The sequence below is a fragment of the Gambusia affinis genome, linkage group LG10, assembly GCF_019740435.1.
Source record: "Gambusia affinis linkage group LG10, SWU_Gaff_1.0, whole genome shotgun sequence".
Taxonomy (NCBI): domain Eukaryota; kingdom Metazoa; phylum Chordata; class Actinopteri; order Cyprinodontiformes; family Poeciliidae; genus Gambusia; species Gambusia affinis.
The window spans coordinates 10,497,630-10,521,133 of NC_057877.1; the positions used below are offsets into that span (position 1 = coordinate 10,497,630).

A 23,504-nucleotide genomic window follows, 5' to 3' on the forward strand; every position below is an offset into this window, starting at 1 on the left:
CAGGATTCGCAAACAAACAAGTGACGTAACTACTTACCATCAAATAGTCGAGTAACGAGGGTCAGGTCGCAACAGATTTAGCGAGCAGGGAAGCTCAAGAGGTAAGTACGTGATGAGCTCTGAGAAGCAGCAATGCATTTGTTTTGGGGGTTTTTTCCATTTAAACTTGCCATTATATTTCTTTCTCACGATAATAGTTTGTGTTCCTCCAACGGCACTGAAAACGGGCCTAGAGGATTCTTTGGGACACTGGCACGCAACAAAGTTGTGCGCAGCAAGTGTTGCATCTATGTGTAGCTGGAACATCAAGCACACACTGTCCCTGTTTCTCCAGACCGTTGGTGTTTGTATGTGTGAGTGAAGCTGAAGGGAAGGGAACGGCAGAGCAACCTCAGCCTGACACTCATCAATGTCTGGCTGTTACATTTCTATGACACGCTCTGTCTCAGGAAGAGCAGCGGCAGTGGTGGAGAGGGAGTGGGAGGAAACTGGGAGGATGTAGCTTGGACAGGACCGAGAGGGAGAGAAGGAAGAGGCCGATGGGAGGACTAAAGAAAACATTTTAAAGTTGTTCTTGGCAACTTTGCCAATCAGGGATTACATATCCCATTATGCACAACCAAGTACAGATCATCTTTCAATTCTTGTCCAGAGCTTTTGTTATTCACACCTAGCAGGAGGTTATCTGAATCAACCTATAAGTTTCATATCAGTGTGAAAACTCTTGGTGGTGTATAGAGTGCGATTTTTAAGCCTCAAGCTTGGAAATTTGGTCATTGCCTTCTTGTTTTTAAGCCAGATATGGCTATATTTACTAAGCATAAATAGCGTCTTTGACAACTTATCTATTTAATTGAGGATTTAAAAAAAAAAAGGATTAACACAACACTAATGAGATTTACTGAATTTATTCAGCTTGAGGCATAAATGTCTTTGGCTTACCCGCTCAAAACTGGATCTCCAAATTTATCATTTAATATGGCTATGTAGCCCAGGATCATAATTTTAAAATATGACTTTTTTCAGTCAAAATGTCCTGTTTAAATTTAGCCTATTAAGGACTTTCAAAGTCAGGCTTAGTCAGAGTACAACTTTTAACCCTATCCTGGGTTAGGGGTAAGGCATCAATAAATTTACATTCTTTAAATGGAAAGCCATACCCACATTCTGACTGAATGGTTCAGACGGATTTTAGAGGATTATTTTCACCGCAGGGGGCCTCCTAAAGTAATGTTTCCCATCTCTGGTGCTCCGGGTAGAACGTCCTACAAACTTTAGAGGTCCTGGTCGAACACATCCGATTTAAGTTTAGGCCATTTGGCAGACTTGCTTTGACCTTTTCTTCATAAAAATATTAAGCTTAATTTTCATTTGATTCATTGCTGTTGCAATGAGAACTCTGAGTTACATACTAGTAAACAGACATTTTTAAATATCACATTTTCATTCCTTATTTAAGATGTTAGAGTTTATGATGGGGACTCAGGATTATGCAGATGATATTTCAACCATATCGATTTGTTGTACTGTTTGGTCATTTGTAGGCGTGCGCCTTCGTGTGCGAATGTGTGTGTGTGTGTCTCTGTTTGACCGAGCAGAAAAATAGTAACCATGCAATTAATTTATATAAGGCATGCACCAATCAGGCTGTTCCAGGCCAGTACAGATTTCTGTTTGTGGTTTGAGGTCTGACTCATTAATTACTAAAACGAACAATTGTGATTTCTATTCTGGGAACTATCTTGTGTAAAAGAGAGGGAATCAAGTCCATCTCTTATGGTGGGAGATGTTTGATGTAGTTAAGTAATAGGACATATCACAATCAAATGTTAGAGATGATCAGTGTAAATTCTCCTCATCAAAAAATACTATATTAATGTAATCCTGTGAACTAGTATTCATTGTCATTTAAGAGACTTTCTGTTTTTTAGAATAATTCTGGTTCTTTTGGACCAGAATATTTCTTTTTGAAGGTTCACTATCTTGAATTTGTTTTTATAGTCTTAACTCATGTTTGCAAATGGTTTCTTTTTAGCATAAATTGTGATTAAAACAAATCCTTGTAGTTTTCCTTTTTCCACCATTTCTGGGTGATGCTGAATGCATTTTTAGAAATGACAAGTCACAAAATGAGAAAGTCAAGAGCATTATTATAATGTACACTATATAAATCACAAATGTAAGATGTACATCTGGGAATTAGATACATTTACTGAATTGGGTGCCTACCTAAACCTAAATCTAAAAATTAAAATCTCCTTTTTCTACACTGGTTCAGAAACTGAGTTCCCTTGATCATAGCCCAGTTCTACTGGGCAAGGAAAATTTTCATCATTTCTCTTCTTTCGTATTATTTAAATGCAGCTCGGGGAGAAAAAAAAAATGAAAATGCCCCCTAGCCTCATGCTTGGTTAATTTGCAAGATAAATGAAACAACTTGTTTTTCAAGGAAGCTAGTGGAAATAAAGGGCTCTACATCAGTAGCTGTAGTCTCCTTCCAACTCTAAAATAGGACTTTTGGTTGAGTGTGCCAGGGTCTTTGTGTCTTAGGGTTGGTGGGGTTTCTAGTTATCTGTTGATGCAGCTTGGTATGACCCAATTGTCTTATTTCTGTCACTGTCTTGAACACTGATCCAACAGATGCACACGGGCGCGCTGAAATGCACGGACAGCAAACAAAACGCAAAAATAAGATTAATGCCACTTCACAGGGTTTTATTGAACTCTAGACTCTGAACTACAGAGCTTTCTATTTCTATACCATTCTCTGCTTTTGGTTAAAAGGTATGAGGCAGAAAAGGTTCTGATCAATGCTTGAGAATATCCCCTTGAGGAGAGACACATGGAATAGCTGAAAACTGGCCTTCAAAAGGCTAGGCTATTGATTGAAAAGCCTTCCAAAGTGTTTTTCATCTCTGGTGACTACAGAAGGATAATACCGGCTGGTGTGCAGCCGGGTGCAGATGGCACCGCTGACCACCATGGAGGGGAGAGAGGAGGAGTCAATAGAGGAGGGAAAAAAGACAAATACGTACCCCTGGCAGTGTTTTCTGTTCATGGAGGGCGTTTTGGGCCTTGATGGCAGACTCACGGGCGCAGTAGGTGAGGAATGCGCAACCTGAAACAAATAAATAGAACATGGCAGACAGATCAGACTAAAACAGGAGTTTAAATCGCATAAATAGGCATAGTGATTACTAAATATACAAATTTGAATTTAAAAATGTAAACTGATGAAAATATATATTGCAAAACACATTGTTTCACAGTCAGTCAAAATATTTGCATCCCACAAATACTCTTGGAATAAAGAAAATTTAGCATTTGTACTCTCAAGGGAAGGAGGAAAAAACAACAACAAAAAAAGCCAATTGTCAGGTGAGTCCAGCCTCCCTTTTCCCTTTGCTATGTCCTGCCCAAACCTCCTTGCAAGCCATGCCATTGTCCTCCTCATCCTGAACAGCTCTGACAGCAGAGGAGGTAAAAAGAAACAAGAGAGTGGAAAAATATGCAGAGGGACAGAAATAGAAAAAGAAAGACGAAGGAGACAAGCACAGAGACGCAGGAGAAAGGGCTGGGTGGGGGTACTGCTGACAAGAGTCGAAGGCAGGTCAGAGACAGGTAAAACTTGGAGGTGAATTTCCGAGCACAACATGTCAAGTGTGCTGCCATGTTGTCATGAGCACACAGATATGAGCACATGTGAATGTAGAGTGATACAGGGCAAGTTTGACCACAGGTCTAGTGAATAGATGTGATCAGTCAAAAAAATGGAGAAAGAATGGAAACGCTTGCAGACCGAAAAATCTTTTTTTAAGAAAAGAACATCAGAAGAAAATTGTTCCCTGGCTCACATTTGCAAATTAATAAAATAAAACTCAAAACAAAAAAAATATATATATATAAAAAAAAAAAAATTATTCTCAAGTTAAAATTAATTGATGTTAAAATCAAATTATTGACTGACACAAAATTTAGACAAAAAAAGGAAAATATTTGTAAACCTCTTAAAGTTGTGATATTGTCATTATTTTGGCCCTTTGATGGAGGAAATTACACAGGAAACATTGTATAAAACATTGATTCATGTCACATTAACAAAATCAAACTTGTGATGGACCAACATCTGGCATACTGTGTGTGTAACTTAGACTTAAACTTATTTTATTGTTGTTGCAGAAAGGCACGACAGTGAAATTGGCAATGAAAAGTCATCGCGTGTCCACCAGAGCACACAGTAAAACAGAAAAGCAAAGGAAAAATAATTATGGATGAGGAATATAAACATCAATACGTCAAGTCATGTTTGCTGTGACGTCACTATTTCATTTCTTTTTCCAGATGCAACAGCTGCCTGTCTATCTGGAGATGAAATCGCAATGCACTTTAATTATTAGTTGAATTTATAAGAATCTATGTCAGGCCGACCTTCTGTTGGAGCCATTTCAAGCACTCAGTATGCTGAAGTGAGTCAAGTAATGACCATGCCTGACATTTAAAAAGCACTAGCACAAAATTCAGAGCAGGGTTCATGCAGCATACTGCATCTTTGCTGTCATGTTTCATAAAATCCAAAGAGTCAGTGTTGTTCTGGTTTAGACTGAGATCACATCATCCATACTACTATATCGGATGTGTAGAAAAATAATACTGGAGTTCATTTAAGCTGAATTTGCTTATTGTCATGTAATAAGCAGTTGTGTGATTGGGGCAAAAATAACACAATTTTGAATTACTTAGTACCCTTAAATCACTTCCTATTTACTCAGGTACATTTATAAATGGAGGAAATGTGCATTTGCAATGTAAGGAATCCCATATCCAATCTAAACCAGTGCAGAGACTAAATGTAATTATACCACACATCTGTACGCATTTAATACACTGAAAGGGAAAAGCAGAGCTGAGAAAAATAGCCACAGAGGCAAGGAAATGTGGGAGAAAGGAGACAGAGTACTGAGGCAATCATTTTCGCCCTGACTATCTGGATAAATAGATTTGCTTGTGTTCTATTAATGAGGTTCATATGGGTCAGCATGCATCATATTTCTGCCACTCTGAAGATGGTTTATTAGCAGCCCTTGCATTCTGGATCTCATTTCATCAACCAAATGTATTCAGTGGGTGGTGATGTATTAAGTGTCTTTACACGGACAATATTCCACTCCATTTTTCTTGCCTCATACAAGATCGCTTTTATTCATCCATGAACCATATTTCCTGTGCCTTAACAGAGTGTGACTGTGTCTCCAGTGTAGCACTGACAGGAATGCTTCAAAAAGTTTTGTGTTTTTGTATGTGCTCTCCAAATGTTAATATTACGTGTTAAATATGAGGTTGCTTATTTTATGAAGTGTCAGCAAGCTGCTGGCTGTGAAAGGCAGGCAGTAATGGAGTTTTTTAAGGGTCAGGACCTTGGAGGTCGCCAACTGCGACCCTGATGTCATCATCCCAGACCTCCTGTGTCCCAGCAGCCCTAACCTAATGATTTTCAATTGCCATCACCAAGTAAATCACTCAATTAACCACAGTGTTCTTCAAAGGACTGTCACTCTTCTGCATCAATGTGCAAAAAAAAAAAAAGCTACAACGATGCAAAAAGCCTCAGTTTTGGGCTTGTTTGTTTCTTTAATCAGCGAGGGTAAAATGGAATGGCTCTATCAGGGCTCTTGGTTTTCTTCTTTCTCGTTTGGTCTCTCTGGGCTTGTTGTTGTTGACAAATGGTGCCCCTATCTCTGAATACGAAACAAGTATTTTGCATTACAATCAGAAAGCCGATTTATTTGTTAATGTGTAATGCATAGGGCTTTGCGAATGAATTAATAACAACCACAACACTGTGAAACAAAAGAGAAACATGAACTCCATTTAAATGTGATTCTGTGCTCTTTAATGTATGGCTTAATAAGAATTTGCAGGCCACGGGCAAAAAGGCTTTAACAACTCCATAATTGGAATCCAAACACGTACAAATTGCCAGAGCTGCATTGCATACCAAATGCAGAAAGTGTGTGTGGGAGGGGGTGGCAGGGTGGGCATGATGAAATTGTTTGAAACACAACAAAAAAGCCACTGTAATCAAAGCCTGCTGACACAGCACCGGGGGAAGCCTTCCCACTGTGAGGAGATGATCCTCTGCATCATCTGACAGAAACCTAACACGGCTTTATCTCACACATTGATTTCAGCTCTGAGGAGAAGAAACTCTTTGCAATCCTTACCTCCTCTCTGCTCTCTCCACGCTTGCCTCTCATCACCTACTGCAACTCCAGGTTTGGTACAAAGGAAATCTTCAGAATCTCACCATCTCCTCTCTACTTAATTGGCATGTAATTAAAAGAATGTTGGCTGGGAGACGGAGCGAAGTGCTCTTCCTTCACACGTGTCGTTCCAATTGTGGCATCCGAGATGCACCTTTCGCCACTTTGTTCCCCTCAGAAAGCCAATTGTCACTGGCTTTTTGGATTATGACATTATATTTCAACACAGAGGGTTTAAAATAGTAATGAATGGCATCCCAGATCTATTTCCTACATATACATGATTATTTTGTGACTTCCTATTTTTATATTTATGTTTGTTTTAAACTGTCCTGCTCATTGCACATTTCTTTGAATCTGAGTGTGTCAACTTTCCAGCTAGGATATCTATTCTGTTCTATTCTATTTTGTACTACATTTCGTTGCTTGTACTTGTGACAGTGCAATGACAATAAAGTTGAATTCTATTTTATTCTATGCTATTTGTAAACAAACATTTGTTTATCCAGAAATTTAAACAGTGACAACAAATTTTTTGTTGGAGTATACCATGTTATTGGATTATGGGGTTAAAAAGTCCTAAAATTGTATATAATTGTACAATATTCTCAAAATATTGTATCTGATCTTATTTCCATCCTCGATTTGGCCAGTTAATATAAAATACATAACAAATTAGGACCCCTGACTAAACTAAAAAAAAGCTCATTAGTAGTCTCCTGGTAGTAGATACTGCATTACACATTAGTTACATGACCACTTATTAAAAATAGCATAAAGTATATCACAAAATGTCTCACTGGTAGCCATACATTTTAGCAATTTAAATAGTGGACATAAGACAAAAAAAGTGACTATTGCCCTGAACATGATTTCATCTACAGAACCTAAATAAAAATAACTACAATAGCAAAATTCCAGTAAAATAAGTGTATTAAAGCAAATTACTAAGAATACTGACTTTGGATACAAAAAACATCATTAGATGGTGTCTATAAAAAGTAAAATGTGGAATTTTCATCCTGAAAAGAACTTAAATACTTGACTCTGGTTGACTTTCTGCACATTTCAAAACGCTTTTAAACACTTTTAAACACTATTAATAACCATGATTAATTTACACAAAATAACAGCGATATTGAAAATTTCATTTTAATATTACTTATCACAGAGATTGAACTGATATGCTCCAGAGTTAGCTCTTTGTGGCCATTGCAGCGATGCCCAAAAAAAGGAGGGTATTATGTGACTTGACTTTTTTCACCTTTATATCATCAAAAACATGCCTGGTGGGTAAAACTAACCAATAAATATTAAAATCAACCGATATGAAAAACTTATATTGTGATGTGTTTTTCAGCCATATCACTCAACCCTTGGTTGTACATTTTATACAACATATAGCAGATGTCAAATTTTAATTTTAATATAATTTATCCAGTCAGTTGTGATTGTTGTCCTGTTTCTATAAGCAGGTCCCAACTTTGAGTTGATGAACCTGACACATCACCACATGATGACAAAGTTAATTATGTTCTACTGAATAGTCAAATCTGAGTCCCAGTTTCAGTGAATGTACCTTCCTATTTTCGCTTCACCCTTGGTATCTTCATTTCATCCATATTCTGTATCTTTTTGCTCAGAGAAGCCAAGCTACCCCAGTGTGAAAAAACGAAGTGTTAACTTGCTCTTGCCATGGCATTTTCTTGGCCAAAAAGTGTGGATTTAGCACAAATAGAGCCAGTCCTGGCACCGATCTTGTCTGTTAGCTCTCACATCATTTGCACTTTTAGGAAAAGGCTCCCACTTTTGGCAAATTGTTCGCTTACATCGTTAATAGTCATGTGGGACTCTAGAGGAACTTAAGTGGGAACGGAAGACGAAACACACATCGTGAGCAGTGAGACGATGTGCTGATGACCTGAGTCACTGCCAGACCTGAACACAGTTAGCTTACTGATGCAGGCTGATCATGAGGTGGGTCATCTGTTTGGTTCAAGGGAATGTTCTAAAAGATTGAATCGGTCCTTATGATCACAATATATACTGGATCTGACAATAAACTATGTTTCAGGGTGATAAAAGACAAATAAGTTTCATTAAGTGGAGCTTGGCAGGACCTTACCACACTGCTCTCAGTCGTTCTTCCAAGAACAATATTTTCTCTGTCCTGGCCAAATGGGCTTGTAATGATGGTATAATAAAATCTGTAGCCTGGCAGAGCTTGTAAACCCTAATTAAAATATATGCTCAACGTAAAGGAAGCCAGAAACTATCCTCTACAAACATCTGTTGATCATGAATTCAAACCCAATCTTCTATCGCCCCTTCATCAGTCAGCCCATCCCCTTATCTGCTGCATCCAGCTTCAAAACATCTTTCATTTCTCTTCCCCTTACAGGACCCACTCCCATTATCCCATCACCTTGAGCAGTAAGCTGGGGGACTATGAATCCTGCAGAGAAACTGAGAAGCATCAATGTATATCATGAGGGTAAGAAATAGTCCCCTCACCCTCTGTGGTATTCTCTCTGACCCCTGAGCGGAGGATCTCATCCATTGATTTGTTGCTACTTGCTCTCACAGAGTATACTATCCTACTAGAATCAGTCAAACAGATCCATAAGGAGCACATCCCAAAGGAGTGATTGTGTTGGTATGAGCATATTTACAGGATCTACCATATATAGATATAGATATATCTATATCTATATATGGGGTTTTTTGTATGAATTATTTGATGTCAAATAAATGCAGCAAACCTACTGTACATATTTCAGGGTAAGAAGAGAGATAAAGAAGCCATCATATTCATCCATGTAGAGAAGTTCTCACAACTTCTCTGAATTTAGTTTATGGTTCTGAGGTTATATGGTTCTGTCCAGACACAATTTGCACTTCATATATAATCAACCATTAAAACATTTCTTTCAAAAGTTGATATGTGTCAAGACGTTTCTGATAAGAAAATAGTATTACTAAGCAGCTGATGCAGGCAACATCATATCTCACTGCAAATTTCCCGTCCTCAAGTCAACTAAAGCGTCTTTTAATATGTGGCTTGATCGCAGAAGACTTCCACCCGTCTGTAGCTTTACACTATTAAACCGATTGCCCGATCTATAAAGACATCCAGCGAACTGCATCCCGGACGAGCAGGCTAATTGACACCGTTAATGGATGGAGTTTCTTGTGGCTGTAAATAATGTGTAGGTTCACACTTACTGCCTACCGCTGTGTTACTTCTGGGAGGTCAACAAGAGTTTACCTGCCAAGTGCCGTCTCTCCAAGCCGTTGTTCCTCCCTCCCTCCCTCCCTCCCTCCTTCCATCCAAGGCTGCCCCAGCCAAGGGATTTACAGAAATCAATAAAAGTTTCTCTAAGCCGTTGCCTGATTCAAAGTCAGAAAACTACATCTCCCCGTCTTTATGAACTGGAAGAACCACTCACAAAAACAAACAAAAATGCAACTAGGAAATAGTTTTGTTTTTATTTTAGTTAGTTTGGTTATCACTGTTTACCATATGTCATCCACTGTATTATATAACACAGTGCAAGAATATATCAGACTGTTGTAACATCCTTGTGTAAAGGCTCTGATTTGCATATTAGACATAACATGCCAAATGATTCCTTTCCTCTTACTAGAGGTGAAAGACAGTACAGCCTTTGAGAGAGATCAATAGATCTTAGACAAGCTACAATCATAGATGACTGGCAGCTGCAAAATGACTGCAGACTAAAAGAAGGATCAGGTTCTAAGCCCCTTTGATTTTACAAATTGAAAGTTACCTTAAAAGACACAGCTACAAAGGCCCAGAAGGTGCATGGACAGACTGGTTGCAGGAGGAGTACGGAGGGAAGGCATATGTCTTTTCTCCTCATCTATCTGTAATATGTCTAACCTACTTATGTGTTTGTAATAGCTGTCATGAGAACGGACTGCTAGAACAAAAAGAGCTTTGTCTCAGTGGTTTAAATTTATATCAGACACCTTTATTTGTTAATCTGTTCTTAATTTTCTTTTTCTTTATTGCCTATATTCTCAAACGGCAGCACAAGTACAACTGGTGGTATTTGTAGGGCCACATGAAATCCATTTTATTTTTTAATCACTTTCATAGTTTTTATTTGTCTGATTTCTACTTTTTCCATTCCACTTATATTTATTAACAAAGAAAGGAGTGAAACTATGGAGTGGATAAAAATGATTTAGCAAATCAATAGCCAGAGATCTGCATTTGCAATAATTCAAGTTTCACAAATATAACAAAATGTTGTGCTTCAGCAGAGCATTGAATGACGGGTTTAGCAGACACTTCGATTAAGCAACGAAGCATCATCTCCTTCCTCCCCTGTCTTAACTAGTGGCAATGTCAGGCCTTCATTTTTAAAGAACTAACTATTTAGTAACTAAATAGTTATTCTGACTAAATGAGGCATTACCAAACCACAGTAAGGCAGGTTAGGTATAAACGACCCCTGCAGGGAAGAGAGAGGAAAAAGCTAAATCTACTCGTATCTAGTTATTGCTACACCAGCCATCAAATACAGAATGCATTTCCCTGTCAGTCTCAACCCAAGGGGGTTGTGTGCTTATATTAAAATCTTCAGATTAAACCCTAAAGCTGTCTCCTTTAATAAACAAATTTAAAATTCTTCTCTTTTTTTTTCCTATGCAATATGTAAAACAACATGCTGTACTTCTGCATAGTGATATGTTTACCAAAAATGTATACTGTCCAAACTTCCTGACTTTTTATTTATTTATCTCATGTCACCGCTGGAGCTGAAGAAGACTAATGATTACCTCCAATGGTGTGACTAACAAGCAGGCACAACGGTGTTAATTGCATCGACTTAAATTTCCTACAAACCACATTTAGCCCAGAGGATACCAGAAATACTGTTCTCCTAATGAAGATGTGACGATAGATAGATAGATAGATAGATAGATAGATAGATAGATAGATAGATAGATAGATAGATAGATAGATAGATAGATAGATAGATAGATAGATAGATAGATAGATAGATAGATAGATAGATAGATAGATAGATAGATAGATAGATAGATAGATAGATAGATAGATAGATAGATAGATAGATAGATAGATAGATAGATAGATAGATAGATAGATAGATAGATAGATAGATAGATAGATAGATAGATAGATAGATGCTAATAAGACAGAGGAACCTGCTATCCATTAATTAGTTTGAGGAGTCATTTTTTTTAATTAAATCCGATCTTCTGCTGAACATTAAATCTCAGATCAGGTTCCACGTTGGAGCTTGCATAAAGTCCATATACTCTGCTCATTAAACTAAATTAATATTGGATGACGAAGAAAGAAACACAAATTCCATCTCTCATCTTTCTCCTCAACACAGTCTGGCAAGCAGTTTGCTTTCTTCACAGAGTGAAACACGGGAAAATATGAGGGAAAAATGCAAATGCGACACATCTCTGGTACAAAGCCTCAAACCAGAAACTGTTTGTTGCTGGATGGATGGATGGATGAATGGATGGATGAATGGATGGATGGATGAATGGATGGATGGAAAATACAAGGAAAAATGATGGAAAGGGCTAGGAAACAGCTCTGTCCCCCATAGCTTCTCACACAGTTTCCCCCCTTTTTTTCTTGTCCTCTCTCTTTCAGAGCGGAGTGCGGGAGAGGTTTTTTGGGTAACGCTGGCAGGCAATCAGTGATGTCATGCCAGCAGTGCAGCGATGCCAGCTTAACCTATTTTACCACAGAAATACCACACAGTTCCTATTTATAGCACTGCTGAACAGCATGCATCTTCTCACTTCCTCCATGGACCGGAGGATGCACAGACAAGTCTTTTTTTTTTTTTTTACTTAATACGTTTCGTTGGAGCAGTGAGGGATATCTGTACATAATTCCTACCTGTGATGAATTTTCCTTAATTTAATTCAATAAAGATTATCTGTGTTGTCAAAATTGCAACATACATGTTTTTCATCTAATTAGTTATTATGGAATAAAATTAAGTCTAATGAGGAACATTAATTGGCGCCGGTAGTTTTAGTGGTAATATTTGGATTATTTCAAACTGCTGCTATGAGAGAGCTCCAGGTGATTATTTTATCTGCCGAACCAGGCCTCTGCTCCTCACCCTCCACCATCCATACATCCCGTGCTCTTGGGCCAAAATGCCACTCACCCTGTGTGACTTGCCCTATGTGTCCCAAGCCGAACCATCACTCCTTTCTCCCAAAGCCTCAGGATAAAAGCTGCCATTTGTTTCTGCATCTCTAGACAAACACTTCATCTTTTCCCCCCTCCACTTATCCATCTGCCCGTACAGCCATTGTTCTGTGCCATGTGTCTGTCTGTCATTTGCCTTTTGGGCCCCCACCCCTTCCTCTGCATGCATGTGCCCAAGCACGTTGTCCAATTCCTCTCCGTCACACTGGGCTGTGTGACAGAGAAGGATTGGTCGGCGGTGCTGAGGCATATCCACAAAGCATTGTGTTTACATGCACTCTCAGGCAGATAGAAGTTCGACATTCATGCATTGTTCATTCGCGCCAACATCAAGGGCTCAACCGTTTGGCAATCAGAAACATGTGACAGCTTGACTAATCTGTGATTGTTTTTTTGGCCAAAACATGGGGGTTAACAAGCCCTCCAAGGGCAAAGCACTATAAGGCAAGACAAATAACTTAGTATATTTCCAGGCTTGTACAAGGCTTTATCGCATGAGTTCTCCTGAACTGTTCCAAAATGGAGAAGGATTATCACAAAACACTGCCTTAAAATCTTCTCTCTTTCCCCATCCCCCTTATTTTATTTTCCTGTTGAATGAATCAGCACATCGCCAGGCTCAAACACAACTTTAGCATTAAATAACATCAACCCTTCCTGCTTTGGTCGCACCTTTTTTTCTCTCCCCCTTTACACCTCATATTATAAGACCACAGTCTGCTATGTTGGCCACAGTGCTCTGCAAACAAAACATATAGGCGGCAAGACAGCTCGGCCAACTCCACCTGTAAAAAATAAATGTGAACCAAAACAGATTCAAAATAATTCAATTCACACTCTTCATTGTGGCAAGTCCACCTTTAGAAAGTTGCCAGAGGAATGGGCAGAACTACACAAAGCCACAGCAGGGTTTCTGGAGTTTCATTACGCTGTTTTCTTATTTAGAGAGGTTGTCAGTTCCCCAAAGGTTTTCCTTATGGTCTAAATCCGGGGGCTGATATGTCCAAGGAGGAAACCATGCGAGTCTGGGATTTGGCCATCTATTTTGAATTGCCATTCTGTTAAAAATCCTATTTTAGTTAGTCTTTTTTTTTTTTTTTTTTTTTGGCAGACCACCAGAATATTATTAAAAACTTTGTAGGATTTCAATAAGGTCCCCAGGGCCTTTGGAATACACCAGCCCACAGCAGGACAGATCCTTTATTGTATCAGAGTGTGCATTAGCATGCTTAATGCAGTATAAAAACGGTAGCAATGTCATTAAGAAACTATTATTTTTCTTTACAGTGAACCCATAGCAAAAAAAAAAATTAAACACTGCTAAATATTTCTTGCAAATCATTTCACTAATATTATCGCAGGTTTTCCTAATATCCTGCAGCCTTAGTAAAATGTTTTCTGGGAGTTTACCACAGAGTGCCTAATAGGGATAGCCATTCAGCCCTCCCTCAGTTCATTAAATCATAATGAGCATAGGGTTTTTAAATTGTCATTCAAACCAAGAAACGAGTATTTGGGGCTTCTTCAAAGGCCAAAAAAAAAATAAAAAATCTCCAAAGAACTTGCTATACGCACAAGTGATTGACATTTCATAAATAAGTCTCTCTGATAAAAGTTTTGTGTGTTTTTTTTTATGTTATTTCTTAGACATGTTTGCACATGTACACATGCCTATCCATGCTGCAGGCGCCCATTAAGAGCAAGCATATTCCACAAAGGTCATGGAATACCAGTCCTTACAACATGCTGAAAGTGTTATATACTGCAAGCCATAATAAATGTTGCATTGGAACAGGAAATCAATCCACCTGAAGGCTCTGTCAGTTAGAGATTAACAGAGAAAAAAAGATGCGTAGAGAGAATAAAAGTCAGGTGAGTCTGGTGTGCAGACGTTAACTTCCACCATAGCTTTTCCTCGTCGGCATCTGAGATTGCCCATCTCTATGGGGAAAACAGCAGAAACAAGCAAGGGAGAGGGAGAAGGTGAGGCAGCGCGCCTCATCCTGAACTCAGGACCCATAGCGCCTGTCAGTACTCGTTGAGCTGCTGCATCTTTTATGAGGAAAACCCTGTTGCTTATTACAATATTTACAGGCATTTAAAGATTGCAAAGCGAGTGTTTTTACTGCTTGGCTCAGTGACTTTTGCTCACCAGCCCTGACACAGGTTTTTATTCCACATTAGCTAAATTAAATTACTGCACATAACTGCATAAAGTCTGAAACTAGCCTTTCCTCTCATGTGCTGAACAAAAAGTCAGAAGAAACGCTAAACGGTAGGGAGATCATTTCTTCTTCAAATCTTTATGAAATGGGTGTGCTCCTAAAACCTGACCAGTGATGTTAAAAGGACCACACAAATCAGATGTCTATTAAATATGGAATATTACTGAATGCAGCCCATCAGTAAAGAGACGTTAGATCAGTTTTAATCCATGAGAAAAACGTAGTAAAAATGAATATCGTTCTGTTAGAAAGCCATTTAGCAAAACTGCAAACAGACTAATGGCACCTTGGATTTATCTCAGAAGTATAGGATCTCATATTTGGGAATCTCATCAGACCCAAGCCAGCACATTTTAGTTTCACGCTGAAGAACCAGAGGTGTTAGATATTATTGCTCTGAGTGATTATGGTAGGATGCCAAACCATATGCGTCACTGTTCTATGACTTGAAATGGCAAAAAGACATATTCACAATTTGCTCACTTCAGGAGTTGTTCTCTGCAATTTATCTGACCTCTTCCCAGCACAAAAATAAACGACAAATAAAAGTAATACGTTAAACTGAATGAACTAGTAAGCTAGCAATACATTCTTGGTAATAGGCTTATTATTCAAAACATCTTTTTAGTATCTTTGCCAGTTTTGCTCCATTCGCATGAGACTGCTTTGGATGCTTCTGTCCTGCAGTGACACTCTATGATTGAAAGTATTTTTTCTGAAATCTATTCTGGTCGACTGTCAAAATTTGTGAATTTGAGACTTCAATGAATAATATTTATTATGAATAAGTTATTTTGGTTTTAATCAGGGGTGATTATCTCTTCCATTAAATAAATCAGACAGGTCAATAAAGATCAGAATCAAAGAATCATGGTTTAGGATAAAATTTGCAGAACATAATGTACAACTACATCTAATTATTTGTGTGAATTCAGCAGTTTTTGGATTACTCAGCTCCAACAATTTATCAAAAATATTTAAATATTAGCAGAATAAACTGTTTTACTTTTGTTAAAGCTACAACAAACTCCAATTAGGTTTGGAGAAAAATCGGCCAAAAATTATTGGAAGCGCAAATTGAACAAGAATTAGGAAAAAATAGAAAAATTTTAATAATCAAATTGCTATTTGTTGGTCAATGTTTTGTAACCATGAAAAAAAAGCGCGTTTGAAACAAGGAGTAGCTTGAATAAATCTAAATTAAATATTAACTCTTGCTTTGCAACTGGGTTGTCTTGGTATACAGAACCTGCCGTCTGTCACCTGCAAACAGCCTGTGAAATGTTAACATACAGCATAGTGACAGACATATAGGCACCTACATGCACATAAGTATTTATGCCACATGGCTGGTATAGGCAGATTTGAGCCTGAGTGAGAATGCTTCTGAAGTTCAGGTGTGATTCAGCGACACAAAACCCTGTTCTAAGAGACACCTGTTTCAGTAATACATTACATAATTAATACAACGCAACAGTACCTTTATGTAATGTGCATGGACCATCTATGCCACATCTACAGTTTTATTTATGATCTGTGAGTTTGCCCCATCTGTTTCCTCAGGGGGGGGATGCTGTCCTACAACACTACCATGATCTTTGACACTTACCATAAGGCGCACACATTATGGACAAGAACATGGATTCAGATTTGTTATTAAAGATAGAAAGGTTGCTTTAAAAAGCAGAGCCTCAGTCTACAAAGTCCATTGTGCAAACGTATAACTGCATTCTCAAAATACCCTATTATGTGGTTTTGGCAAATATAATGTGTGGAAATTATTCTGTTATTTCTCTGTCTTTTCAGGCAGCAAATCGCTGAGAAACCCTATCTATCAGACTCGCTTGGAGGAGGGGGAAAAAAAAAAAACTTGAATAAATATTTCATCAGATTATTCCGTGATTTAATATGCTTCTGCTTGGCTGTGGTCTACGGCAATATCTCCATTTATAAATGCATTAACAGAATGATAGCCGACACAAGCTTAATATTGATATCAGGTTTGCCTCGGCCAGCGAATTGGAGCAACTCAGGCAAGGTTTGTCTGTTTATCTGCTGAGCCGAATCACGTATGCTCTTTCACTCTGATTTGATTGCGTGTTACTTAACTGCATGAGGGGAGCTCGTGGGGCATAATCTGTCCAGAGACGTTTGCTTTCCATAAATACATCCGCTTTCTCATGGCAGGAATAGTAAATTGGTGAAATAAACAAAACAGATGCAAACGAGGGACAAAAAAAAAAAAAAGGAAGGAAGGAAGGAAGCTGAGGATCCAGAACGCTTAAAAAAAACAACAACCTTAGTTCTGCATATATGCATGTGCATAAATGTCTGAGAGTGTGCTCTGCATGTGCTATAAACATAAGCTAATTAGAGCCAAAGGGAGAAGTTTCCACCGTGTGATAAATTCAACATCAGGAAATCCTCTACCTATTAATACCGGTTGGGCGACAATTGGCAGGCCATTGACAGCGTGGGCAGAATTAATCATTTGAAGAGGCAGACTGGACTGAATTTTTAATTGGGAGAGGCAGCCACTGTTTAGGGAGGCAACCAACTGATCACCCAGGAGACCGCTGCATCAGACAATGCACATTTGCTAATCCTCTTGAGTCAAGTTATTATGGCCATGCATTATTATCACGCTTTACAAACTAATTCCATGTTTTCCCCCATGGATTACCAAGAGGAAAAATAGTTGCATAAGAAAAAAAAAAAAAAAAGATGAAAGGAAAATAATAAATATGGAGAGTGCATTGGAAATGAAACAAAAATCAAAATGACAGAATGCACAGCATTTAGGATCATGAAAACAAATTTGTGCATCTTGTATTGTCCATCTGAGTGTTTTTCAGAGTTAATGCACCTCTTAAAGAGGGTGCTGTCCCTGTCTCTCCATCAGGATGCATGCTCCATAATCCCATTCTGCCTAATAGCATGATTAACTCTGAAAGATCACTGACATATTAGGGTTTGATTGTGTATTGTTAATTGTGTGGCCAGGCATCATTACATTCGAAGACATTTAATTTGATGAACCCTACTTATCTTGTATTAATTAGTTGTTGGCAAGCTTCAGAATGGGGATAAATATTCACTTTGAAAAGTAGATTTGAAAGTATATGTTGCTTTAAATCAGCGAGATGACCTCAACTCAATATCTTTCTATATATTTTATTTAAATATGCCACGTTTGTTTATTGATAAAAAAAATCACACATCTAAATCACAGAAATAAGGATTTTCTTTTGTTTACAAATCAAACATGGATTTAACATATTAACATATTATATATAATACTTTAAAGAAATCAAAGAAACCCCTTACAAAACACAAACACACACATAAAAATAAACATTTTTATGACACACGCTATCATAAAAATCTTATGATAGCAATAGGTTACACACACACACAATAGCATGCGTGTGGGCATGTGTGTGTGTGATGTGTGTGTATGTCTATGTACCTATATATATGTCGAACCAAAGTGTCGAGCTGCATGTATAACAGTCTGAACCTTTTTTGGACAAAATTTACTCAGCAGCCAAATACTGCAATCATTACGCAACTCCAGGCAATGATGTTGTAGAGTATACACACACACACACACGCACACACCCGCACACACACATATAAAATAAACACATGCCCAGGGATGGCAAATGAAGGCTACATTGAAAAAATAAATCTTTCTTCTCTACAAACTGACATCAAATATTGCCTCACATTTCAGCAGGGAAATAAAGGGTATGATGGCGGTATTCCGCTTCAACCTTTCGTATCCGAATGAAACGGGGACTCAGTATGACTGTTCCGAGGCGACTCTGGACAGACTGACGAATCTCACTTAATCTAACTTTCATGTTTTGACAGCAACTTCTCAAGCCACAAATTAACCAATGTTTCCAAATGACATTTATGTCTTATATATGTGCTGGTGCTTAAAGCTCAGACTTTTGCCCAAAGTCCCAAACTGCTTTACCTTAATGATAGTAAGTAATTATGCTCTTTAAATGTGCATATTTTTGAAAACTGAAAATAATTTATTTCAGAAGCAGCTGAATCGGTCTTTCTTGTCATTGAGAGAAAGTGCAACAGCTGTCTTTCAGCCAGTTGGCGAGCAACGTGCATAATCCTTTAGGGGTAAGGGAAGAACTACATTACTTTCTGCTCCATAATGAAGAAAACTCAAGTCACTACGATATTCTTTCCTCACATCTTATTAAAATGACTTTAAAAGGGTGGGAATGGTTAAAGAGAATGTTTTAACAGTTTTAAAACCAAAAGTTAAAAAAAAATATTCAAATATGCTTAGTTATAGCTATTCAGCTACTTTTAAAAAGTAACTGACCAAGAAAAATCATATGATAGCAATAGGTTATGCTAATAACTTAAAGTATGACTATTTTAGAACTAAAGTGGGTACCATTAAGTTTCAATGTGTGTACCACCTTAAACCTGCAAATCAATTATGAAAAAACAGTGGTGTTGCAAATATTTCACTATCAAAGTTCTGCAGCTGCCCAAAGGGCAACATTCCTCTTGTCTTTCCCCAGCAGGCAACATTTACAATCATCTTAAAAGATATGTCGATACATGGGCCAAATTTTTAGCTCCTCAAAATCCGAATCATCTTTCAAACTGAAAACGCTGGATTGCTCTATCCAGACTGGTGGCTAGTCTCTGACTCAAGAGAGGTGTTTAAGTATCTTGACTTTAATAAGTGATAACAGGACGGTGCAGAAGGTGAACAGATGAACTCAAGTCACATCTGCAAACATGACACAATTTCAGTGCACCCCTATATCTCCCAGTCTATGTTTTGACTCTCATCTGTGGTCAAGACGTATGAATAACATCTACAACGGCAAAATCCAGGAGACGTAAATGAGCCTAGAGTGGTTGAAAATGGGGAAAAAAAACTTGAGCTTTAAGAAGAGCCACTGCTCCTCCACATCAAAAGAAGTCAGTTGAGTTTTTGGGGGGGAGCGAGTGTCTGATCAGGATTCCTCCTGGGTGCCTTGCTTCATAGGTTTTCAGGGCATGTCCCACTGAGACGAGACCCAAGGCCAGAACCAGAGCCCAGTGGATGAACTGTATATCTTCTCTGACCAGAGAATGCCTTGGGAGTGAGCCCCCAGAATGAACCGTGGAGGGCCACTGGGCATATCTGGGCCTCCCTTCTTAAGTCAAGTCAATAATTTATTGTCAATGTGATAAACATCATGGGGCTGCACGGTGGAGCAGTTGTTAGTACTGTTGCCTTGCAGCAAGAAGGTCCTGGCTTCAAATTCAGGCATTTTGCTACCTCTTGACCAGGATTCCTTTTAAAAAAAAGAGACTTTTAATCTGAATGGGACTTCACTGGTTAAATAAAGATTAAATAAATTTATTAAATTGGCTTTCCAGTCTGTCACAGGGATTCTAGGTTTTTCTCACAACCCTGAAAACATTATTGTTATAGGTTAACTGATTACTCTAAATTACCCTTAGTTGTGAGTGTGTGCATGCATGGTTGTTTGACCTGGGGGCCTTTGGGCTGCTCTGTGATAAACTGCAGACCTGTCCAGGACCTACACCGCCTCTCACCCAATATACTGGAGATAGACACCTACAACATTCTAATTTACAATGCAAGGCATAGCAGATGGATGGGTCTGTATCCTTGTTCCCTTTGCAGCTGCGATCCTATAAAAGCCTTAAACTGTGTATGAATTGATGAAAATTCAAATCGAAGGATGACTATCAGCACAGTCTAAATGCCAAAGATTATTCCAAGTAGTTTTGCTTTCCATGTCCCTTGGTTAACCTGTTTCAGTTCAAACAATAAAATTTGATTTTGATGTCCAGAATGTAGAGTGGAGGTGGGAGTTTGCTCTGAACACATAAGCTCACAGTAATGTCTTCCTAAACAACTTTCATTGGGCCTTAGCAGGATGGAAGTTGTCACTGTCGCCTGTACAGCGTGGGCAGAGTGAATTTATACATCCCCTTCGCTGCCCCTTCCCCACTTCAGCCGAGGCAAGCGCAGTCGGCATCACAATCTCCGTGGCAGCGTCCGTCATCTTGTGACAGTTCCTGCGCCCTTCGGAGACACTGTAGAATTACACAGATTTAGCTGTGACGGCTCTGCGCCCGGCCCCAACTCCCACTCCCACGCGAAGAGATGTTAAAGAAAGCATGTGAATGAATAAATGATGCCGTCCCTTCGCAGACAAAAAAAAGGGGGAAAAAAAAAAGAAAAGATGGGACTGGCAAGGGAAGGCTCTTTAAAAATGCATCCTTTCCGAGCGCCTCTGCCCCACTTTAGGAGCGCAAGGAAACACTCTTCGATTACAAAAAACAAACAAACAAAAAAATCTGTAAGGAACTGTTCGTGAAAGAGAAGCGCTCATAATAATGGAGGATGTATTCTGACATATTGAAATCTGTGGGAATATAAACGCTGAAAAATCGAGTTGTAACAAACACATCTCAAAATATTGGGGGAAACAGGAGGAATAACAGAAGCCTCTCACCGACAAATTGGACCAAATGTAAAAATAAAAAAAAATAAAAATTAAAGTCGCATTAGAAAAGACATAAGCTAAATATCACAAGCGTTATTATGAAATTATAAAGTGATGTTCGCGACCGTATGTGGCGCGACACGTTACCTTTGTGCATGCCGGTGTATCGGTCCTTGAGAACTGTCAGTTCGTGGATTTTCCCAAACTGTTCAAACAGGGGTTTCAGGTCTTTTTCCTCCAAGTTCCTCGGTATCTGCCCGATAAACAGCTTAATGGCATCTTGGTCTTTCATGTTGCCGCTCTCCGGATGAATTGAAATGGGTTCTGACCCGTTCATGGGTTTCGGGAATGTGAGCTGGGGGTACTGGTGCTGATGTGGGAGAAGTAGTAATGGTTGGTGGGTCGCTGGTGCCCCCGGTCCGGTGAAAACCAGGCTGGAGTGAGCGGGCTGGGACTGCTGTGGATGGTGCTGCCTTCTTGTTTCAGTCTGAGTGAATCTGGCCATTCTGAGCTGGGAGCAGAGTGGATAATAATGACAACACACACACACACACACACACACACGCACGCACGCACGCCTACACACACTGCGAGAGAGCAAGCACTCAGCTGGAAACCAGGCTGACTTTCTATCCAACACACAACGCACCCGCACACACAGTAAAGAGCATAGGGGGGTAATATTCGAGGGAATAAGAGCACTGAGGCTATATTGGACGCTCTGGAGCGACACCCAGTGGTTTTTAAGAAGAAGACAACTCTTACGGAGGAAATTGTGAAAAATGCACCCTGGCGAAATGTCTAAGAGCTTTTCTTTCAAAGCTGATGTGCTAAAGGTTTTGGAAGACATCACTGTCCGTCGGGCCTGGATTTTGTTCCTCGTGGTAATCCCATAGTGAATGAATGACTCACTGGGGTGTGTTGAAAAGAGAACTTATTATTGGGATCAACAAGGCTGTTCAAAACGTTTACTGTACATTTCAAGTAAACAGGTACAGAGAAATACACAAAAACTCTCGAATGGCTTGCAACTTAAGTTTTCCGAGCCTATAACTTGATGATTTAAAAAAGATAATTTAGTGCAGAAAAACTCAGTCAAAAAATGTAATCATTGTTGATTACATTTAGAGTTATTACAGTAAATATCCTCCAAAATTGCACATCTGTCAATGTCTGAGGAATGTGACTGCTTGATGGATTTTTATATTAAAAGTTTGATGGACTTTTAGGTGGTTTAAATCAATGAGTGCAGAGCCGACCCGGAGCCAGTTTCGTTTTGGGGCTCACCTCACATCAAGCTCACCAGCACCAGCACTTAATAAAATCAGAAAACGAAATGGATTAAGACAACTTGTTTTGCTGTCAAAATTAGACACAATGCACTTATAAATAGCACTTAAAATAAAGTGCTCACCTTAAGCTTCTTATTAAAATTGCAAGGTTTTCTTTTCTTCTTATGTCAATTCTAGGAGGCTCCCTTCAACTCAGAAAATATCAGAGATTAATAATAAAGATAAATAATAATACATTTGTCTTTGTTCTTATTTAGTGAAGAGTGCAGTAGAGAACATTTTGGTTCTGTTAATATTTTTTCCTTCCTTTGACAAAACTTTGAGTAATTTGTCTTAACCTTTGTTGTATGATTTTCAGAGAAATTTTCATAAAGATAAATGGTTGGAATATTTAATAGTTCATATGTGTCAGCTACAAGGCTTTTAACCAGCCAGGAGTTCAAATATAATTTAGAGTTGTAAGTTTTCGATGTTGGTAAAATTAATTTTCAAGTTCATTCATGTGCTTACCTAGAGTGATGGTGATTACAGCAAAGGAGAAAATAATAGAAATATATGCTTAACGAATAAAATAGGCTGGAAATTACTGATGTTTTGCAACTTTATAAAACAGAAAGGCTTACGTTTCCCAAAAATGACCCGATCTATTAAAATGAACATAAACGCAAATCACCACAGCAACTGTATGAAAACTGTAATCTATGCTTCATGAGACCAGACCTGAGCAGTTCGGATGTTTAATATAAAATAAGAAACATGTCAAGGTTTAGTTTCAACAACAGGTAAGCAACATGTACCCCAACATAAATTTAGGGGACCTCTTAAAAAAACAAAACAGTCACTGGTACTCATTAAACTGTAAAGGACAAAAACATATTTAGAGAAACTAAAAAAAATCTGACTCAAGATGTCCTGAGAGTCCTGAAAAGCACTCAGTATTGATGTATTATTATTATTATTATTATTATTATTATTAT

At 38.5% G+C, this 23,504-nt stretch overlaps 1 protein-coding gene across 18 annotated transcripts in view; it reads right to left on the bottom strand.

Annotated features, from left to right (window-relative positions):
* celf5a (cugbp, Elav-like family member 5a) overlaps positions 1-21,867 on the bottom strand; it is a 242,469-nt gene extending 220,602 nt beyond the window's left edge. For 5 of the 18 annotated variants that reach the window (XM_044130129.1, XM_044130139.1, XM_044130128.1 and 2 more), the window contains exons 1-2: positions 21,383-21,812; positions 3,036-3,118 (exon numbers count right to left, since the gene is read on the bottom strand). In XM_044130129.1, the coding sequence (XP_043986064.1) occupies positions 3,036-3,118; positions 21,383-21,740 (441 nt within the window). In that variant the 5' untranslated portion in view covers positions 21,741-21,812. Of the gene's footprint in view, positions 1-3,035; positions 3,119-21,382 lie in introns of all 18 variants that reach the window. The other 13 variants (XM_044130141.1, XM_044130130.1, XM_044130123.1 and 10 more) reach the window with 8 other exon arrangements.
* Between the last annotated feature and the right edge of the window lie 1,637 nt (positions 21,868-23,504).